We start from the raw sequence: 19,636 nt of genomic DNA on the forward strand, positions 1-19,636 counted from the left end.
AAAATAAAAGCGAGCGAAGCTTCCTGGAGGGAAGCAGGCATGTCGTCTTTCTCTCTGGCGGACTGCAACGAGAGGAGAGGGGCGCGAAATTTTAAAGGGCTAAACTCACGCCTCCCTCACGTACGTGGGCCAATCGTCTTTAACAACGTATCGGGCCCACCTCCTGACGTTTCGAGGTCTATACGCCCCCTTTTCCGCGGGGTTTTGGAACGATGAATTCGTCCATAACTTAATAACACTGGTATTTAATAAAACAATGCATTCTCTGATATTTTGTGTTAAAGATTCAGCATCGTTGGGGTTCGTGGAACACGGCAATACCGCGAATGACAGTTCTAATATCTAAAATCAAGGAGGTACATCATTTCTTGTAATTGTGGGCACCACAGAGTGATTACAGGCCAATAAACTACATAGGCATAATATTTGGGACAGGGGATCATACACATCACGAAAATACATTTAAAATATTTTATACAAGGATTTTGGATCACACGTGGTGGGGCCTGCGTGTGTTTCTGTGTGTGTGTGTGTGTGTGTGTGGTGTCAAACAGAGTTCACACCATGCGTTGAACTTTTGGCTTTCCGAGCCGGGGAGGGTGAGGGTGTAAATGTGTGTGCGTGCGTTTGAGTCCTTGGATTGATGCACTCGGCAGAGACCACATGTTTTTGGCATCTGGTCCCTACAACACTGTTTTATTGTTGTGAAGAGTTAATTAGTGTCTATGTGTAAATCAGTGTCCGAGGGACTCCCTAGGGGAGAGTGCTTTCGGGATCGCTCTCATTGGTCAACGTTAGGCTCTCCCGGCCATAAACAGACGGTCTCTGTTGGTTTAGACGTAAGAGATCATGTAGAGTGAGAGGGAAAATGGTGATTTACACCATTTTTCGGCGCCGTTTGGGCTGCACGTCTTGCGCTGAGCAATCTCAAAACAACAGAGGTGTCGTAAATGAGAGTGCTTTGGAATGTGAGAATAGCTTGAGTCAGAGCGAGACAGGGGTTTTTGTAGATTTAGACGGCATTAATTAATTTGATTTAATCACCATGCAACTGGTGATCTGCTCTCCGTTACAATATGTACTTACTCTTTCTGACGTTCAACTGTGTTGCTGCGCGCCCTCCAAGTTGCAGATGAAGGATATGCAGCTACATTCCTGTTTTAAAAAAAGTTGAAAACTATTATAACATAAATATTTCAAAGTATAGTAGCCTATCATTAGTCTATATGAATAACTGATGCAAATAATTGTAGACACGTGCTGTAGGCATTTATTGCGTGTAATGGGCCATTACCGGAGATAGCACAACGCAAACATTAACACATTTGCAATTCATCAGCTGGGCATATTTACACATTTCAGCACATACACACATTTGCAATAGATATTTGCAAGCACTCTTCATTGATGATAATGAGGCAGCATAAACACTAGTCAAAATATAATCTAAACATACATAATATTTTCTAAATTAATTTCAAAATTCTAACTTTCATACAGGCCTATAATCTAAACGTTGTACATATATACAGCATGTCTAGGCTATGCTGTATAAAGTCTTCTGAAGGCACGCGCCGAAACGCATTTGTGCAAATAAGTTTATTTATGCATGAAGCCTCTCTCCTACTTTATACAGCATAGCCTAGACCATTTAAATATAAATTACTCTGAATGGAAAGTATGGAAATGGTCCAACCAGTAAAATCTGTAGCCTACGTTTATTTAAAATAGCTTGTCAACTAATTTCTCTGTACTGTAGGCTAATTGGCCTACGTGTTGTAGCCTAGTCATTAAATAAAACAATTTAGTTCATATTTAGGTTTAAATAAAATCATAATTTTTTTTATTTCATTTATGTTGATTATATGAAAAGTGAAAAGCATGAGTAAGATCATGCGCAATCGCGAGACAAATGGAGTGGGCAGACAAGATTTTGACCATTTCATTAAGTTTATTTTTTGTATAAAGCCTTTCTTTAAAGTGAATTTCGTTTTGTATTAATTGTATCTTAATTTTAATAGTTGTTTCATCAACCAATTGCCTGTATTTTAATACATAAGAATTAAAAATAGCAGGAACTGGAGGCCTCATAAATGAACCCAAACTCATAAGCTTTGCCTAAAATACCAGAGAAATATATAGAAAGCTCGAAATGTGTTATTTTAAACAAAACTATTAAAAACGAAAGAAAACAGACTGCATGAAGCCTCTCTCCTACTTTATAAAGCATAGCCTAGACCATTTAAATATAATTACTCTGAATGACAAGTATGGAAATGGTCCAACCAGTAAAATATGTAGCCTACGTTTATACAAAATAGCTTGTCAACTAATGCAAGTAAATTTAAAAAGACTTACTCATCCGAAATATTATCCACGCCTGGATCAAGTCGCTCTTCAAAAATACAAACGTTCGTTGTCAGAGTCCTGTTCTTCTTCTGAGGAAAAAGTGAACTCTTCATCGCTATCCAGGACGAGCTGAAGGGCTGTGTGTCATCTTCCAACGGCGCAGGAATGTGAATGAATGAAACTTGCTGGTTTTAAAGCATTTCAGGGGGCTTTTTATCTTATTTTGCATAGATCACCTCAGCACATTATCTTATGAATAGCGCGCTCTGCGAGTGGGTGTGAACTCATTTCAGGGGGCTTTTTACCTTATTTTGCATAGATCACCTCAGCACATTATCTTATGAATAGCGCGCTCTGCGAGTGGGTGTGAACTCATTTCAGGGGGCGTTTACCTTATTTTGCATAGATCACCTCAGCACATTATCTTATGAATAGCGTGCTTTGCGAGTGGGCGTGAACTAATTACAGCTAATTAGATGAGACGGGAGAAACTGTACTTCTCTTTAGTTTCATTGCAGGAGAATATTTGTTTTGAATGTGAACTGTTTTATTTAAAAGTAGAAATTTAAAGCTTTCTTTAGACGCATGTTTCATGGTTGTGTGATAAGTATTCGCTGAGTTGCAGTAATTTGTTTCAGAAAGATTTTTGCGGAGACAGAGTGAGCTGAAAGCGCACCCTGTTTATTTTATTTATTTAAAAATAAAAACAAGGTTTTGATGTTAATGTGAGTGTACACAAAAAAAAGAAGACCCTCTATAGTTTATAATCATGTATTTATTTTATTTATATGACCATAAATGACGGATTTTTTTAAGTTTATGTTGCTGCTATGTGAAAAAAATCTAGCAAAACGCGTCGGCGCGTTTCTCGACCTCAGAGGGTTAAATCGTTTTTATAAAAAGAATGAGTCAAAAAAGATAAATTACTGACATTTACAATGCACTTTAGCTTATCTTTTATTATTAATAGAAAATTCGGTCCGATGTTCCTATGCAACCATGCACTGCGCTCTCCACAACACAAAGTAGTTTTAGAGCTAATGGATTTCCACCACGAGAAACGCTTGCTGTACAAGATTTATTTACGGAGAAGAGAAAAACACCCGTAGTGTTTGGGTGCACCCCCATACTGAAAGGTTTAGTTTTTACATCTGCTGCCCCTGGAAATAAATGAGTGTGTCGCTTCAATTATGTTATTATTACAGTTAGTAGCCTATCATTATACTGTACAGCAGTTACAGTGAGATTAAAGTTTGCTGAATTAATTGTGAGTCATGCACAAGATTTTCTGATTATGAAAAAGTGAAATCAGTGTGTGACGTACTGAAGGATTCACACTGTAAACTGGAGAGATTGAGGTCAGTCACATTCACATACAAGACAGAAGAAGTGTTTTGATATTTGAAAGAGAATAAAGAGTTTGTTTTTCTCATTTCTGCTAATGTAGGTTAAGCTACTGTTATATGACAGATGGAGGTTGTTCTGCTCTGACTTCAGCTCTGAAATCAAACCCATCACACCTGAGAGAGCTGGACCTGAGCGTGAATACACTAGGAGACTCTGGAGTGAAAAACCTCAGTGATCTACTGATGAACACACAATTCAAGCTGGAGAAACTACAGTTAGTATCATTATACTGTCACAGTGTCTGGTGGTTCCCTGGGTTAAACACTAGAGGTCCTCAGTTTTCACGGTGTCTATGCATTCTCACTACAATTCCCATGATCCTGTCTGTCACTGATTGTTCATTGCCTTACAGCTGTTTCTCGTCACCTTGTTAGCACTTGTGTGTATATATACCCTGTCTGTTTCAGTGTTTGTCACAGAGTCCTTGTATATTGTCCCCACACTTCCGTTGTTAGTTCAAGCCTGTTTCTTGTGTTTATCTTTTATGTTTTTGGATTGCCTTTTGGATTATTGACCTCTGCCTGGACTGGTTGTGAGTACGGATTACCCTTTAATAAAACACTGCTTTTGGATCTTACCTTTCCGTGTGTGTGATCGTGACAGAAGGACTCCGTCACACACAAGGATCCAGCGGTATGTTCGCCAACTTCTCTGCCCCAGCCACCGAGCGGGAGAGGAGAGAGCGTTTTGAGGGAACCCGTCTGGTCATTTTTCGTGGGACCCGGGGAGGTCGCAGAGGAGTGGTTGGTCGAGAGGGAATCCAACACCACTCTCCACCATGGCCCCCCTTCGACGCTGGGCTGGTGTGGGACGGGTCGGAGCCACCGTCTCGCTGTCGTAGACGGAGAGGGGGTAGGAGACACAAGTCTGCCAGTCCGGAGACTGATCTCACCCCAGAGGTCGTGCCTGTGCAGCCCGCTATCATCCCAGAGGCTGTCCCTGTGCAGCACGCTGTCATCCCAGAGGTCGTGCCCGTGCAGCACGCTGTTGTCCCGGAGGCAGTGACCGAGCAGCCCGCTGTCGTCCCGGAGGCAGTGCCCGAGCAGCCCGCTGTCGTCCCGGAGGTCGTCCTGGAGCAGCCCACCATCAGTCCTGCCACGACCAAGAGAGCTGTCTTCCTGTTCCACGCATTGGCAGTTCTGCATGCATGGAGGAAGCATGTCATCCCGGAGGCCGTGCCAGAGCAGTCCGCTGTCATCCCGGAGGCAGTGCCCGAGCAGCCCACTGTCGTCCCGGAGGTCGTCCTGGAGCAGCCCACCATCAGTCCTGCCACGGCCAGGAGAGCTGTCTTTGGGTTTTACGCATTGGCGGTCCTGCACGCTTGGAGGAAGCACTTGAGTTCCGCCCAGCCAGAGCCTGTTCACGTCACGTCTGCCGAGCCTGTGTCTTCAGACAAGATGGCTGCCACAGAGATTGTTCACGTCACGTCTGCCGAGCCTGGGTCTTCGGACAAGATGGCCGCCGCCGAGCCTGTTCACGTCACGCCTGCCGAGCCTGGGTCTTCGGACAAGATGGCCGCCGCCGAGCCTGTTCACGTCACGCCTGCCGAGCCTGTGTCTTCGGGCAAGATAGCTGCCGCCGAGCCTGTTCACGTCACGCCTGCCGAGCCTGTGTCTTCAGACAAGATGGCCGCCGCCGAGCCTGTTCACGTCATGCCTGCCGAGCCTGTTTCCCCTGACAAGATGGCTGCCGTCGAGCCTGTTCCTGTTCCTGAGCCGGTGGTGTCTGTTCCTGAGCCTGAGGTGTCTGTTCCTGAACCTGAGCCGGTGCTGTCTGTTCCTGAGCCTGAGCCGGTGGTGTCTGTTCCTGAGCCTGAGCCGGTGGTGTCTGTTCCTGTTCCTGAGCCTGAGCCGGTGGTGTCTGTTCCTGAGCCTGAGCCGGTGGTGTCTGTTCCTGAACCTGAGCCGGTTGTTCCTGAACCTGAGCCGGTGGTTCCTGTCCCTGAACCGGTGTCTGTTCCTGTTCCTGAGCCGGTGGTGTCTGTTCCAGTTCCTGAGCCGGTGGTTCCTGTCCCTGAGCCGGTGTCTGTTCCTGTGCCCTGGCCGCCCGAGGGGTCGTCTCCGCCGTGGCCGCCCGAGGGGTCGTCTCCGCCGTGGCCGCCCGAGGGGTCGTCTCCGCCGTGGCCGCCCGAGGGGTCGTCTCCGCCGTGGCCGCCCGAGGGGTCGTCTCCGCCGTGGCCGCCCGAGGGGTCGTCTCCGCCGTGGCCGCCCGAGGGGTCGTCTCCGCCGTGGCCGCCCGAGGGGTCGTCTCCGCCCTGGCCGCCCGAGGGGTCGTCTCCGCCCTGGCCGCCCGAGGGAGAGTCTTCGCCGTGGCCGCCTGATGGGTTGTCTTCGCCGTGGTCGCTCGAGTGGAAGTCTCCGCCCTGGCCGCCCGATGGACTACCTGCTCCACCCTGGCCACCTGAAGGGTCGTCTCCACCCAGATCGCCCAATGGACTATCTGTTCCGCCCTGGTCGCCTGAAGGGTCGTCTCCGCCCAGGCCGCCCGATGAACTGTCATCCCCTGTGTCCATTCCCTCCCATGGTCCTGGCCCTCCGTCCCTCCCCCTAATCCCCCACAGTTCCACCTCCCTCCTGGACTTTTGTCGAGTTTTGTTTTTTGTCGTGGAGCGTCTGGTAGCCGCTCCGTAGAGGGGGGGTTATGTCACAGTGTCTGGTGGTTCCCTGGGTTAAACACTAGAGGTCCTCAGTTTTCACGGTGTCTATGCATTCTCACTACAATTCCCATGATCCTGTCTGTCACTGATTGTTCATTGCCTTACAGCTGTTTCTCGTCACCTTGTTAGCACTTGTGTGTATATATATACCCTGTCTGTTTCAGTGTTTGTCACGGAGTCCTTGTATATTGTCCCCACACTTCCGTTGTTAGTTCAAGCCTGTTTCTTGGGTTTATCTTTTATGTTTTTGGATTGCCTTTTGGATTATTGACCTCTGCCTGGACTGGTTGCGAGTACGGATTACCCTTTAATAAAACGCTGCTTTTGGATCTTACCTTTCCGTGTGTGTGATCGTGACATATACTGTACAGCAGTTACAGTGAGATTCAAGTTTACTGTTTAGTTTATTATAAGGCAACTGGACTCAAGTCTCATCATTTATAGCACTGCACTTTCTGGTGTTTCTCCGTCTGAAGAAAGATTCAGAAACACTATTAGTTAACGGCTTGTTATGTGTATCAGTAGAAAGAGCATTAAACTGTGAAGCATTTGAAACTTTGTGGCTATACAATTGTTTTATATGCTGAAATCTGACAAATCTTTGCTTTGAAACAATACAGAAGTGATAACAGACTAAACACAGCGTAACAAATGACAGTAGATTATTCTGACAGAGTTACAGTTATACTGGACTAATGGTGCTTTACACTAAATCTTAATTTATTAAGCAAAATGTATTCAGAGGTTGTAAACTACAAAACTGACTTTGAATTAATTGTGAGTCATGCACAAGATTTTCTGATTATGAAAATGTGAAATCAGTCCATTTAAATGTTTGATTTAAAAGTTTTCTATTGTTTCTATATTGATCCTATATATTAATCTACAGTAATAAATTCACTTATTTGTGGAGTGAGGACGGATCCAGACTGGGATTGTAACTAGTTTCCTCAAATGCTCCTGTCTTGGTTTGTTCTTATCATTAAGTTTCCATGATTTTGCTGGTGTATTAGTGACTGTATGGCATTTATTAATGATGATTTTAACTCACACATGAACTGAACATGGATCTGAGTCATTTCCTCTTTCTGTCTTCAGTCTGAGTGTATGCAGTATTACAGAGAAACAGAGTCTCATCCTGACTTCAGCTCTGAAATCAAACCCATCACACCTGAGAGAGCTGGACCTGAGCGGGAATACACTAGGAGACTCTGGAGTGAAAAACCTCAGTGATCTACTGATGAACCCACAATTCAACCTGGAGAAACTACAGTTAGTATCATTATACTGTACATTTTTCACACTTAAAACAGACTGTGTCTTCTCTTTTGCAACTTTATTTTGCCAGTTCTGTTGGAATGATCTTTTTAACAGTTTTTCTCAATTGCTAAAACACTAAAACCCATTGGCTGAACAAAGTTCTCAGTTGCCTGAACTCATTGAGCTAATTGTGCAGTCTGTTGTCAATACCTTAACCCTCTGAGGTCGAGAAACGCGCCGACGCGTTTTGCTGGATTTTTTTCACATAGCAGCAACATAAACTTAAATTACTCCGTCATTTATGGTTATACAGAAAAAAGAAATATAAAAAAAGAATCTTTGATATTTCTACTTTTGTATGTGTCCACTTACAATCAAATCAAAACATTGTGCTTTTGTAAAATAAAGAAAATAAACAGGGTGTGCGTTCTGCCTCTCCGTCGCGGTGAACTTTTTTTTCTTGAGCACGTCTATAAACTGAAACAAAACTCAGCGAATCCTTCTCACACATTTATGAGCCATATACCTTTATACACATTTAAGTGTGTACTTTTAAATGATCGGATTCAAACTGCAAACAAATATTCTCTGTTTAAGTAATTTGTATAAAACCAACAGGATGTCCAGTATCTCAAACGCTTGCTAATTACTTTTTAATTCGACACGCCCACTCGCGCAAAAGAGATTCACATGCAAATCTCCACAAGGAACGCGAACGCCCTCGTTACCTCAAACACAAAACACCAAAACACTTCACAAGTCTCTGCTTTTCGTCGAGTTTGGAAGACACGTCTGAGCTTACATTGGATTTACATCAGAAGAAGAAGAACGCGATTTGAAGACAAGAAAGATGTAAGGTAAGAAATTCTTACTTATTAGTTTATGGTATTGTTGCATAAACTTCACATTGCAGTTGAACTGTTGCTAGATATATGGTGAATATTATACTATTTAGACCCGTGTTTACTGTTAAATACTGTTTGTGGATATCTGCTCAAGCATAGATATGTATAACCATAATGTTTAATATTTTGGAGCGCGATCGCGTTTGAATGTATCATATTTTGGAGCGCGCTGTGGGTTTGAATTTATCATATTTTGGAGCGCGCTGTGGGTTTGAATGTATCATATTTTGGAGCGCCCTGTGGGTTTGAATGTATCATATTTTGGAGCGCCCTGTGGGTTTGAATGTATCATATTTTGGAGCGCGCTGTGGGTTTGAATGTATCATATTTTGGAGCGCGATTGCGTTTGAAAGGAAAAATGCACCAAACATTAGGCTTTATGTTTTTACTATTATCTCATTTCATATCATCATAACGAATGGAAACATTTGAAGTAACATATGATAATCAATATATTTTTCTCTAGCGTAGTTGTTCTTGAAATCTTTTGGAAGATTTAATTTATTGTTATTATTATTTTATGCAACACTGCGTAGCCTATGCCTACAAGGCCTATATTCATGTTCATTATATATTGTTGGAAACGTGTGTGTGTGTGTGTGTGTATTCTGTGAATTTTAAAAAGAAATTTTAACCAGAAAAATCTAAAATCTATTCCCAAAATCGTGCAGCCCTATAGTTTCTCTTGATATCAGTATGTTCACAGTTTTTTTCTTTTTTTCTTTCTTTCAGGGACCAGATGCAACTGAGTCCTGCTGACTTCAACATTCACATGAGTCTCTGTACATGAACATGGTAAAGTGAAAATCAAACACCTTGGAAATGAAAGGTATGTTTTTAGGAATGGCACAAAGGTCTCTGTCTTTGGATCATTGTTTTCAATGTGCTCTTTTGTCATTTGTATTTTTGGATTGTGTTGTGTTGTAAATAAATCCAAACAATCTAAAAGCCATTCTTTTTTAAATCTCCTCATTCTTTGTGCAAGGTTGCTCTGAATGACAGGGCCTGATCGCTCCTAATAGGGCAGTTAGGGGAGTGTCTTTGTCTTTCTCAGGTGTTAAAACCTTACATATTCACGAGATGATTACGCCTCTTCGCATATGGCTTTGTCACACAAAACACGTCTTAGAAATTTTAAATCAATATATTGTCTTATCTGAATGAGCAGTCAGGGTGATTTTCACATAGTTTTGGAGCAAATATTCTAGGCTATGTCATACAATTTTCAAAAGTCTTGTGAAGAAATAATCAGTATGGGTTTCATGGCCTTATTTCAGTGAGAATTTTTTTTTGTATTTTCACAAACCACGCATAAATGTCATTATCAGAATCAGAATATGAATCAGAAAGAGCTTTATTGCCAAGTGTGCTTGCACCCACAAGGAATTTTTCTTGGTACTGAAGCTTCCAGTGCACATATACAAATACAAATACAACAAGAAACATAGTAATACAAATTCTAAGAATAAAATATATATATAAAAAAAAAAAATAGTTTAAAAAGTAAAAAAAAGGGGTCACAGTTGGGTTTAGTCTGAATAAACATTTACAGATTATGAACATATTTACAGTATTTTGAGAAGTATGAATAATATAAATATAAATATCACCTGAGTTAGAGAATATTACACTAGACAGTGGGAGTCTAGTGCATGTTACAGATTATGAACATATTTACAGTATTTTGAGTAGTATGAATAATATAAATATAAATATCACCTGAGTTAAGAGAATATTGCACTAGACAGTGGGAGTATTGCACTTGCAGGCATATGCCTTGGGGGGCATGTTAAGTGTTCAGAAGGGAAATGGCCTGTGGAAAGAGGCCATTAAAATTAAAGAGGCCATTAAATTATCTCAAAACTACAAACTTTTACATACATGCTGCTGATATATTATTGTAGCAGAGTTTGTGCTGAATACAGTGTAATTAGACTTTAGCCATGAAAATGTCACTAGTAACAGAAAAAAACACAAATGTCAGAGCATGTCAGAACACCTCCAGGGCCCAGAAAACAGCTCAGACCTCAGAGGGTTAAACCATTTCACATGATAAAACACAATTTGCAGATCTCACTTAGACTTTTCAGCAAAACTCTAAACACATTCTCATTCTCAAAACACATTCTGCACTGTAATGCACACGTCATCCATACTGGAGAACACAAGAGGGAACAATCAAATACAAATAGAGAACATGTCATTGATTGAACACAACCACTCAAAACTGATTTAACCTGTTTCAGATGATGCCCAAAGACAAGAAGAAGCACACTGATCACGTTTACTCCTTTGATATTTGTCCCTTTCAGTGTTGTATACTGTAGTGCAGTGCATTGTGGGCTGTATACTGTACAATGAACACATTGTATGGCCTGAACATTGTGCTTTCCATTTGTTAACAGCACTGACTGCTCAATAGATTTTGACTGGTTGCAGGTTCATATCAACAAAGAACAAGAATGACAGAATCACAGAGAGGACGAGTGTGTGAGATGCAGGGTACAGTACTGTAGAAATAGGGGTACAAGGAGGAGGAACAACACACACAAAAGTGCAAAGAGCAAAGCAGAGTAGTCATTTCTGATACATTTTGAGCTCCTATGATAGAACATGTTTTCGTTCATCAAAAGACAATGACGGAAACATATGAAATTTGTTTTGAGATTAAAAATGTACTTCTCCCTGAACTGTTTGATGGTACAGTAAGGTGTCACGGGTAAGTCTACAACAGAATAGCAGTCCATAGATATCTTTCCAGAACTATATGTTCTGAACAATGTGTTTTCTATTGTTTGGTGTATTGTTTACTGACTGCTGGATAGTGTATATCATTTTGATCACTTTGTCTATGATTTGAGAGCAGGGTTTGATTTTGAACACAGGTAAAACTCTTTTGAGGTGAAAGTTTCATTTTGCAAGAGGAGTCAGAGGTTTAGTGAATAGTGCTTGAAGATGAGGTTTAGTGAATAGTGCTTGAAGATGAGGTTTAGTGAATAGTGCTTGAAGATGAGGTTTAGTGAATAGTGCTTGAAGATGAGGTTTAGTGAATAGTGCTTGAAGATGAGGTTTTGTGTTTAACGTTTTCAGAAAAAGGAGCAAGGTTTCAGAAATTGTGTTTTAGCAATTGAGAAAAACTGTAACATGAAGCAACACAACATCTTCTAACATATAGTCTGTGTTCACTTCACTTGGCTCAGTTTTCCCCCCGACCACACTACTGCACTGGCTTATGACATCATCATAACTGAACTTTCACCTTTCAGGAACATTAATCAGAATAATATCCAGAATATTTATCAACTGAAATTACAATGAAATATAGTGATTTCCCTTACAGAATTCTAAACATATCCCCATTCTAGGAAATTATGAAATTATAAAATAATACTTCTAGGTCGCAACATACAGCAGTTACAGTGAGATTAAAGTTTACTGTTTAGTTTATTATAAGGCAACTGGACTCAAGTCTCATCATTTATAGCACTGCACTTTCTGGTGTTTCTCCATCTGAAGAAAGATTCAGAAACACTATTAGTTAACGGCTTGTTATGTGTATCAGTAGAAAGAGCATTAAACTGTGAAGCATTTGAAACTTTGTGGCTATAAAATTGTTTTATATACTGAAATCTGACAAATCTTTGCTTTGAAACAATACAGAAGTGATAACAGACTAAACACAGCGTAACAAATGACAGTAGATTATTCTGACAGAGTTACAGTTATACTGGACTAATGGTGCTTTACACTAAATCTTAATTTATTAAGCAAAATGTATTCAGAGGTTGTAAACTACAAAACTGACTTTGAATTAATTGTCATGTACAAGATTTTCTGATTATGAAAATGTGAAATCAGTGTGTGACGTACTGAAGGATTCACACTGTAAACTGGAGAGATTGAGGTCAGTCACATTCACATACAAGAAAGAAAATGTTTAAAATCACTTCAATAGTTTAAACCAAGACACTTTATACTCAATATCTCATGAAGAGTCTGAGTTCACATTATATTATATCACATTATATGTAAAATTCTTCACCTTAATGATTTGTAAAATAATCTCTGTGTGTCTTTCTAGTCTACAGGCCTGTGGCATTACAGATGTTTCTTCTCTAACTCAGTCTTTGACTAACTCAAAAGCACTGCAGTTTCTAAAAGAGCTTGATCTGAGACACAATAAGATAGGAGACTCAAAGCGGCGACTCAGAGACGAGCTACGAGACTCAAACTGTGGCCTGAGGTGAGGAAACATCACTTTATGATATTAAAGAGATCTTCATTTACCTCTGATATGTGAACAAACCTTTCAAACTTTCATTAAAGGACATTATCATTAAGCTTTATTGCAACACAGGGTTTGTGTGAGAACAAAATGTAAAGTTGATTAAAATGTTTAACACAAAGGAGGAAAGAGAACAAAAGCTCACTGTCACAGCTTTATACATCAACACCTGCTTTATTAACTGTGTCAGTAATAGTGAATCATTTCAGTGTGAAACAGACTTGGTCAGATTGTAGTAAACGCTGCACTCCTGCTAAAATCAGTTCAGTTCCAGCTTCAGCTCACAGCGTCCAGCTCACATGAGAAATGTCTCTGTCTCTAGTGTGTTTTTACTGTGACAAGCAACACGTCACACTACCTCGCTGCCTGCTGTGAGTGTGTTTGCTTCGATGCTGTAAGCTCCGTCTTAGCCTCGTATTTCCTTGTTTTGAACCATCATTTACTACAATTTCTAGTTGTTTATACTACTACTAAATACAGCTTACCCAACATCGCTAGCTTCCGTTACTACTAGCACAACACGCTAGTAATTCGCTAGCCTGTTAACGCGGCACCCGTGCGCTCAGCTATTTTTTAAATTTTTTTATTTTCTCTCGCGCGCTCGCGCCTTTGAGTTCATAAAAGCTCAGGTGAGTAAGAATCACTCAACAAACACGGTGAGTAATGTCTTGTCCTGTTATTATCATGCGTTGCATCTGAATGCGTTGTTGTTTTTGGAGCTCTATCGATTTGATTTATAATTCTTGATTTTTCTCTTTAAACTCGCTTACAACGAACATTTTCTACTTTTCCTCACTGAGAAGCACTAATGTTACTGCTCAAACCTCATTGTTACAACGCGGACTGTTGAGCAGACGCGTCTCAAGCCTATTAGTGATCCAACGCCGGATACTCTTAAAGGTACGTCCGTGGATCACGGCTGAACGCGTCTTCTCCACACTCACTTATAAACCCCAAAAAAAATTTTCCGCCTATCGTGCGTCTACTCTACACCCCTACCACTAAAAAACCTCATAGTTACAACGCGGACTGTTGAGCAGACGCGTCTCAAGCCTATTAGTGATCCAACGCTGCATACTCTTAAAGGTTACGTCCGTGGATCACGGCTGAACGCGTCTTCTCCACACTCACTTACAAACAAACTTATAATATAAATTAGTATTAATATTGATAGCATCACTGGTAGCTTCGTTGCTAACTCACTGTCCATCTGTTAAAATGGCGAATATATCAGATGTAAGTAGTCTACCGCTTGGTGCAGGTGAGGACACATTTGAGCTTCACGCACTGCAGTCTGAGCTGGAAGCTGTTGAGAAACAGATCCACAACCTTTTATTGAGACAGGCCGAGCTGAGAGACCGGTGTTTGGCTCTTGAAACATCACGCGCCGATGCACACAAATCAGTGTTTAACGTTACTAACCCGCTGACTCCGACCGCATCTACTCCGTGCGTTCCTCAGCATCGGTCGAAATCAGCCATGGTCTCGTTCACTCCGGCTCCAACACGCCACCACGAAGCCTGGGTGGTTCCGCAGCGGAAGACGCGAGTCAGGTTTAGACCAAGACTTTCTCCGACCCTCCCGGTTTTCGAGTTATCGACACAAAACCGCTTCTCCCCTCTACGCGAAACAGAACGCGATGCTGTGATCATCGGCGATTCCATCGTTCGGCACGTACACGCTACGTTAGGTAAAAGTAAGGTGCAAAGTCACTGCTTTCCTGGTGCTCGTGTTTCTGAAATCGCTGCTCGCGTTCCCGAGATCCTGAACGGTGACGAGCGCGTCGGAACTGTGGTCCTGCACGCGGGAGTGAACGACATCAAGCTGCGCCAGACGGAGATTCTGAAGAAAGACTTCAGGAATCTAATCGATACGGTACGCAGCACATCACCTGAAACAACGATCATTGTGTCAGGACCGCTTCCCACGTACCGACTAGGGCATGAAAAGTTCCGCAGATTATTTGCGCTAAATGAATGGTTAATGTCATGGTGCAATGAGCAGAAACTGCTCTTTGTAAATAATTGGAATCTGTTTTGGGAGCGTCCTAGGCTTTTCCGTGCTGATGGCTTACACCCAAGCAGATTCGGAGCGGATCTTCTGTCAGATAACATCTCCAAAATGTTAAATACCCTTTGACTAGTAACCAAAAGTCCAAATCATAGTCTCTGCTGCACCAATTCAACTGATATAAATACTAGTGTAGAACATTGCATAGAAACCGTGTCTATTCCTCGTTTAGTGAGATCAAATAATAAATCTAATGCAGGATCTAGGAAAAATCTAATTGTTATTAAAACAGAAAATGTTGCTATTAGTAAACAAAAACTATTTCTAAAGCTAGGTCTTCTAAACATTAGATCACTCACACCTAAGGCAGTTATTGTAAATGAAATAGTCACAGATAATAGCTTCGATGTACTTTGCCTTACTGAAACCTGGCTTAAACCAAATGATTATTTCGGTATTAATGAGTCTACTCCTCCTGGATACTGTTATAAGCATGAGCCCCGTCTGATTGGTCGTGGCGGAGGTGTTGCAACCATTTATAGAGATATTCTAAATGTTACCCAGAAAACGGGTAATAAGTTTATTTCATTTGAAGTACTTGTACTAAATGTTACGCTCTTAGATGTTAGAAAAACATCCCTATTATCTCTAGCCTTGGCTACCGTATATAGACCGCCAGGGCCTTACGCTGATTTCCTAAAAGAGTTTGCAGATTTTCTCTCAGACCTATTAGTCAATGTCGATAAAGCACTAATTGTTGGAGATTTTAACATACACGTAGATAATCCAAATGATGCGTTAGGAGCTGCGTTTACAGATTTATTAAATTCATTTGGGGTCAAGCAAAACGTCACCGGACCAACTCACCGTCTTAATCATACACTCGATTTAATTATATCACATGGAACCGATCCAACCGATATAGATATCATTCCACAAAGTGATGAAGTCACTGATCACTACATGGTAACTTGCATATTACGTACTGCTGTAATATGTCATGCGGCATCGCGTTATCAACCAGGCAGAACAATCCTCCCATCCACCATAGATAATTTCTCAAATTGCTTATCTAATCTGTCTCGGCTGCTGCCTGAACCCAAACAAACAGATGAACTAGAAGAATTAACTAGCACTATGAGCACCATTCTCTCTAGAACATTGGATGTGGTTGCACCTATTAAATTAAAAAAGGTCAGAGAGAAAAATAAAGCACCATGGTATAACAATACTACGCATGTTTTAAAGAGAGAAACCCGTATTTTAGAGCGTAAATGGAAACAAACTAATTTAGAGGTCTTTAGAATCGCGTGGAAAGACAGTATGTCACGTTATAAAAAGGCCCTAAAAGCGGCCAGGGCTGAGCACCTCCGCAAACTAATAGAAAACAACCAAAACAATCCAAGGTTTTTATTTAACACCGTGGCTAGACTAACAAATAAACAGACGTCACCCGAACAAAATATCCCGTTACAGTTCAGTACAGTAGTAATGATTTCATGAACTTCTTCACTGAGAAAATAGAAAGCATCAGAACCACAATTGTAAACGTTCAATCTTCAATCGCGCCTTATAATTCAGCTTCAATTATCACCCCGCAAGAACAATTACAGTGCTTTACAACTATAGAATAAAAAGAGTTAAATAAACGTATCACTTCGTCTAAAACAACAACATGTTTATTAGATCCTATACCAACTAAACTACTGAAAGAAGTGTTACCTGTAGTGGAAGAGCCTCTCCTCAATATTATTAACTCGTCTTTATCTTTAGGTCATGTTCCAAGAACATTTAAACTGGCAGTTATAAAACCTCTCATTAAGAAACCACAATTAGATCATAATAATCTAGCAAATTATAGACCCATTTCAAATCTTCCATTTATGTCTAAAATATTAGAAAAAGTGGTGTCCGCTCAACTGGGCTCTTTCTTGCAACAAAATGAGATCTATGAAAAGTTTCAGTCTGGATTCAGACCGCATCATAGCACTGAAACTGCGCTCGTTAAAATCACAAATGATTTACTTTTAGCTTCTGACCAAGGCTGTATCTCAATACTAGTTTTACTTGATCTTAGTGCTGCGTTCGATACTATAGATCACACAATACTCTTAGATCGACTACAAAATTATACTGGTGTCCAAGGACAAGCACTAAGCTGGTTCAAATCATACCTATCTGACCGCTACCATTTTGTCTATTTAAATGGAGAAAAATCGATCATAACTCCAGTAAACTATGGAGTGCCGCAGGGATCTGTATTAGGCCCTCTGTTATTTTCAATATATATGATGCCACTTGGAAATATTATAAGGAAACATGGAATTAGTTTCCATTGTTATGCTGATGACACTCAAATATATATTTCATCACGGCCGGATGAAAACGCTACATTTTCCAAATTGACAGAGTGTGTTAAAGATATAAAAGATTGGATGACGCGTAATTTTCTTTTATTAAATCCAGACAAGACAGAGGTAATACTTATCGGTTCAAAAAACCGCCCACAAAACCTCGCACAATACAACTTTAACATAGTAGGATGTCCTGTTACTTTATCCTCTACAGTAAAAGACCTGGGTGTTATACTTGATTGCAACCTGTCTTTTGAAAATCATATTTCATATGTTACAAAAACAGCCTTTTTCCACCTTAGAAACATTGCTAAGCTACGTAATATGCTATCAGTTTCTGATGCAGAAAAGTTAGTTCATGCATTCATGACCTCGAGACTGGATTACTGTAATGCTTTATTAGCTGGTTGTCCTGCATCCTCAATAAACAAGCTACAGTTAGTCCAAAATGCCGCCGCTAGAGTTCTTACGAGATCAAGAAAATATGATCATATAACACCGATTTTAGCATCACTGCATTGGTTACCTATAAAGTTCCGTATTAATTACAAGGTATTGCTACTGACTTATAAAGCCCTAAACGGCTTAGCTCCAGTCTATTTAACGGATCTTCTATCACCCTATAATCCATCGCGCTCTTTAAGATCACTAAATTCAAGGCTTTTGGTCATACCTAGGATATCCAGAACCACCAAAGGAGGGAGAGCATTTTCACATTTGGCTCCAAAACTCTGGAATAGTCTTCCTGATACTGTTTGTTGCTCAGACTCGCTCTCCCAGTTTAAAACTAGATTAAAGTCGCATCTCTTCGGCCAGGCATTCATATAATCCTACAGTTCAAACTACAATCCGGCCTCTAGCTCATAAATGCCAGAGGAGAACTGGCCCCCGACTGAGCCTGGGTTCTCCCAAGGTTTTTTTTCTCCATTAGGTCACCTGATGGAGTTTTAGGACACCATTAGGTCACTTGATGGAGTTTTTCGGTTCCTTGCCACTGTTGCCTTTGGCTTGCTCAGTTAGGGATATTTTGGGGATATTTAATTTAATTTTATCAATCAATAAATTCCTCTTGAAACAAACTTTGTTGTATTATTTTAATTTAATACTGTGAAGCTGCTTTGATACAATCTGTATTGTGAAAAGCGCTATACAAATAAACTTGACTTGACTTGACTTGACACTACTTTACACTTACTTTACTCTCAGTTATTTACTAAGAGCCTACAAGCATGTTTAAACTAGAGGACGAATGGCTTTAACTTGTGGAGATTTAACTGAAAGGTTTTAACTCAAAGTAACATCAGTATTTGCTCTCTGTGGTTTATTCCACACGCCGTACACTCATCAGTGTGTGTTTCTCCTTTACAGTGACTCAATAGGAGTCGCAGGTCCTTCTGCAGTCACACCAACACACACACACACACACACACACTCACACACGAACCTCATTCATGTTTTAAATCTATTATACTGAAAACTCAAATATTGTTTGAGAAATATCTCTGCAAGATAATAGAAAGTCAGTAATTTTCACTTTGTTCCACTGAACACTGATTGTTTTCTCTTCTGGTTTCCCCTTAGAGAGTAGATGAAGATCGATCACCAAACGTCCCTAATAAATCATTACATCAGTTTAAATCTGTGAAACGGAGATGAGAGGATCAGTGACCATCAGGAGATCCACAGAAGAGCCTCATTACTGTCTGTGAGGAGAAATACATGTGTGATTAATGTGTGAATGTGTTTCATACAGGTGGAAGATACTCAGACTTTACAGTTTAATAAAGCAGCATGTGTGTTAGCATGTGTATCAGAAACATTTGATATTGACTGATTAATGTTGGTTTAGTATTCAGCCAAATGATGGTTTAGTTTTATTTAAAGGTGTAACAGAGGATGATCAGCTCAGATGAGTCTGTCCACAGAAATCTTCAGGCTCTTCAGTTTAAGGCCTACAAATATAATAATGTCTGGATTGAACTCATACATTATTATTAATATGTTTCTAATCATAAATGTGATTGTCAAGTATAGCACATAAATGTATCATGATATAACGTCTACAATGTGAAATTTGCATGTTAAAAAAAGTATACATGTTTACATTATCTCACCTACATTTTATGCACAGCATACAGTATATTTGCTTGTTTGTTATTGTTTTATGTTATATTAAGTTATCTATGTGTGTGTCTGTTGCTAATGCACAGATATACAGTATATCATCTTTGTTCTGTGGATGGAGTCTCTTCTCTACACACCAACTAAACACTTTTTACTGTTTAACAGCATTTTGTACCTTTCACTTGCTCTGGTCTACATTGTCTAATGAATTTTATTTAGAAATTATAATCTTCTCTTTCACCACATTTACATTCACATGTAAATAAAATGATAAATGTACAGCTAA

The 19,636-nt window shown here is 40.5% G+C and overlaps 1 protein-coding gene across 1 annotated transcript in view; it reads left to right on the plus strand.

Moving 5' to 3' along the window:
- The window catches only part of LOC309504502 (uncharacterized protein), a 282,483-nt gene extending 262,847 nt beyond the window's left edge, over window positions 1-19,636 (plus strand). The window contains exons 32-35 of the mRNA XM_082177647.1: window positions 3,797-3,970; window positions 7,511-7,684; window positions 12,659-12,820; window positions 18,810-19,636. Coding sequence (XP_082033773.1) covers window positions 3,797-3,970; window positions 7,511-7,684; window positions 12,659-12,820; window positions 18,810-18,882 — 583 coding nt within the window. The 3' untranslated portion in view covers window positions 18,883-19,636. The remainder of the gene's footprint in view (window positions 1-3,796; window positions 3,971-7,510; window positions 7,685-12,658; window positions 12,821-18,809) is intronic.

This window comes from Leuciscus leuciscus (assembly GCF_965113295.1).
Source record: "Leuciscus leuciscus genome assembly, chromosome: 8".
Taxonomy (NCBI): domain Eukaryota; kingdom Metazoa; phylum Chordata; class Actinopteri; order Cypriniformes; family Leuciscidae; genus Leuciscus; species Leuciscus leuciscus.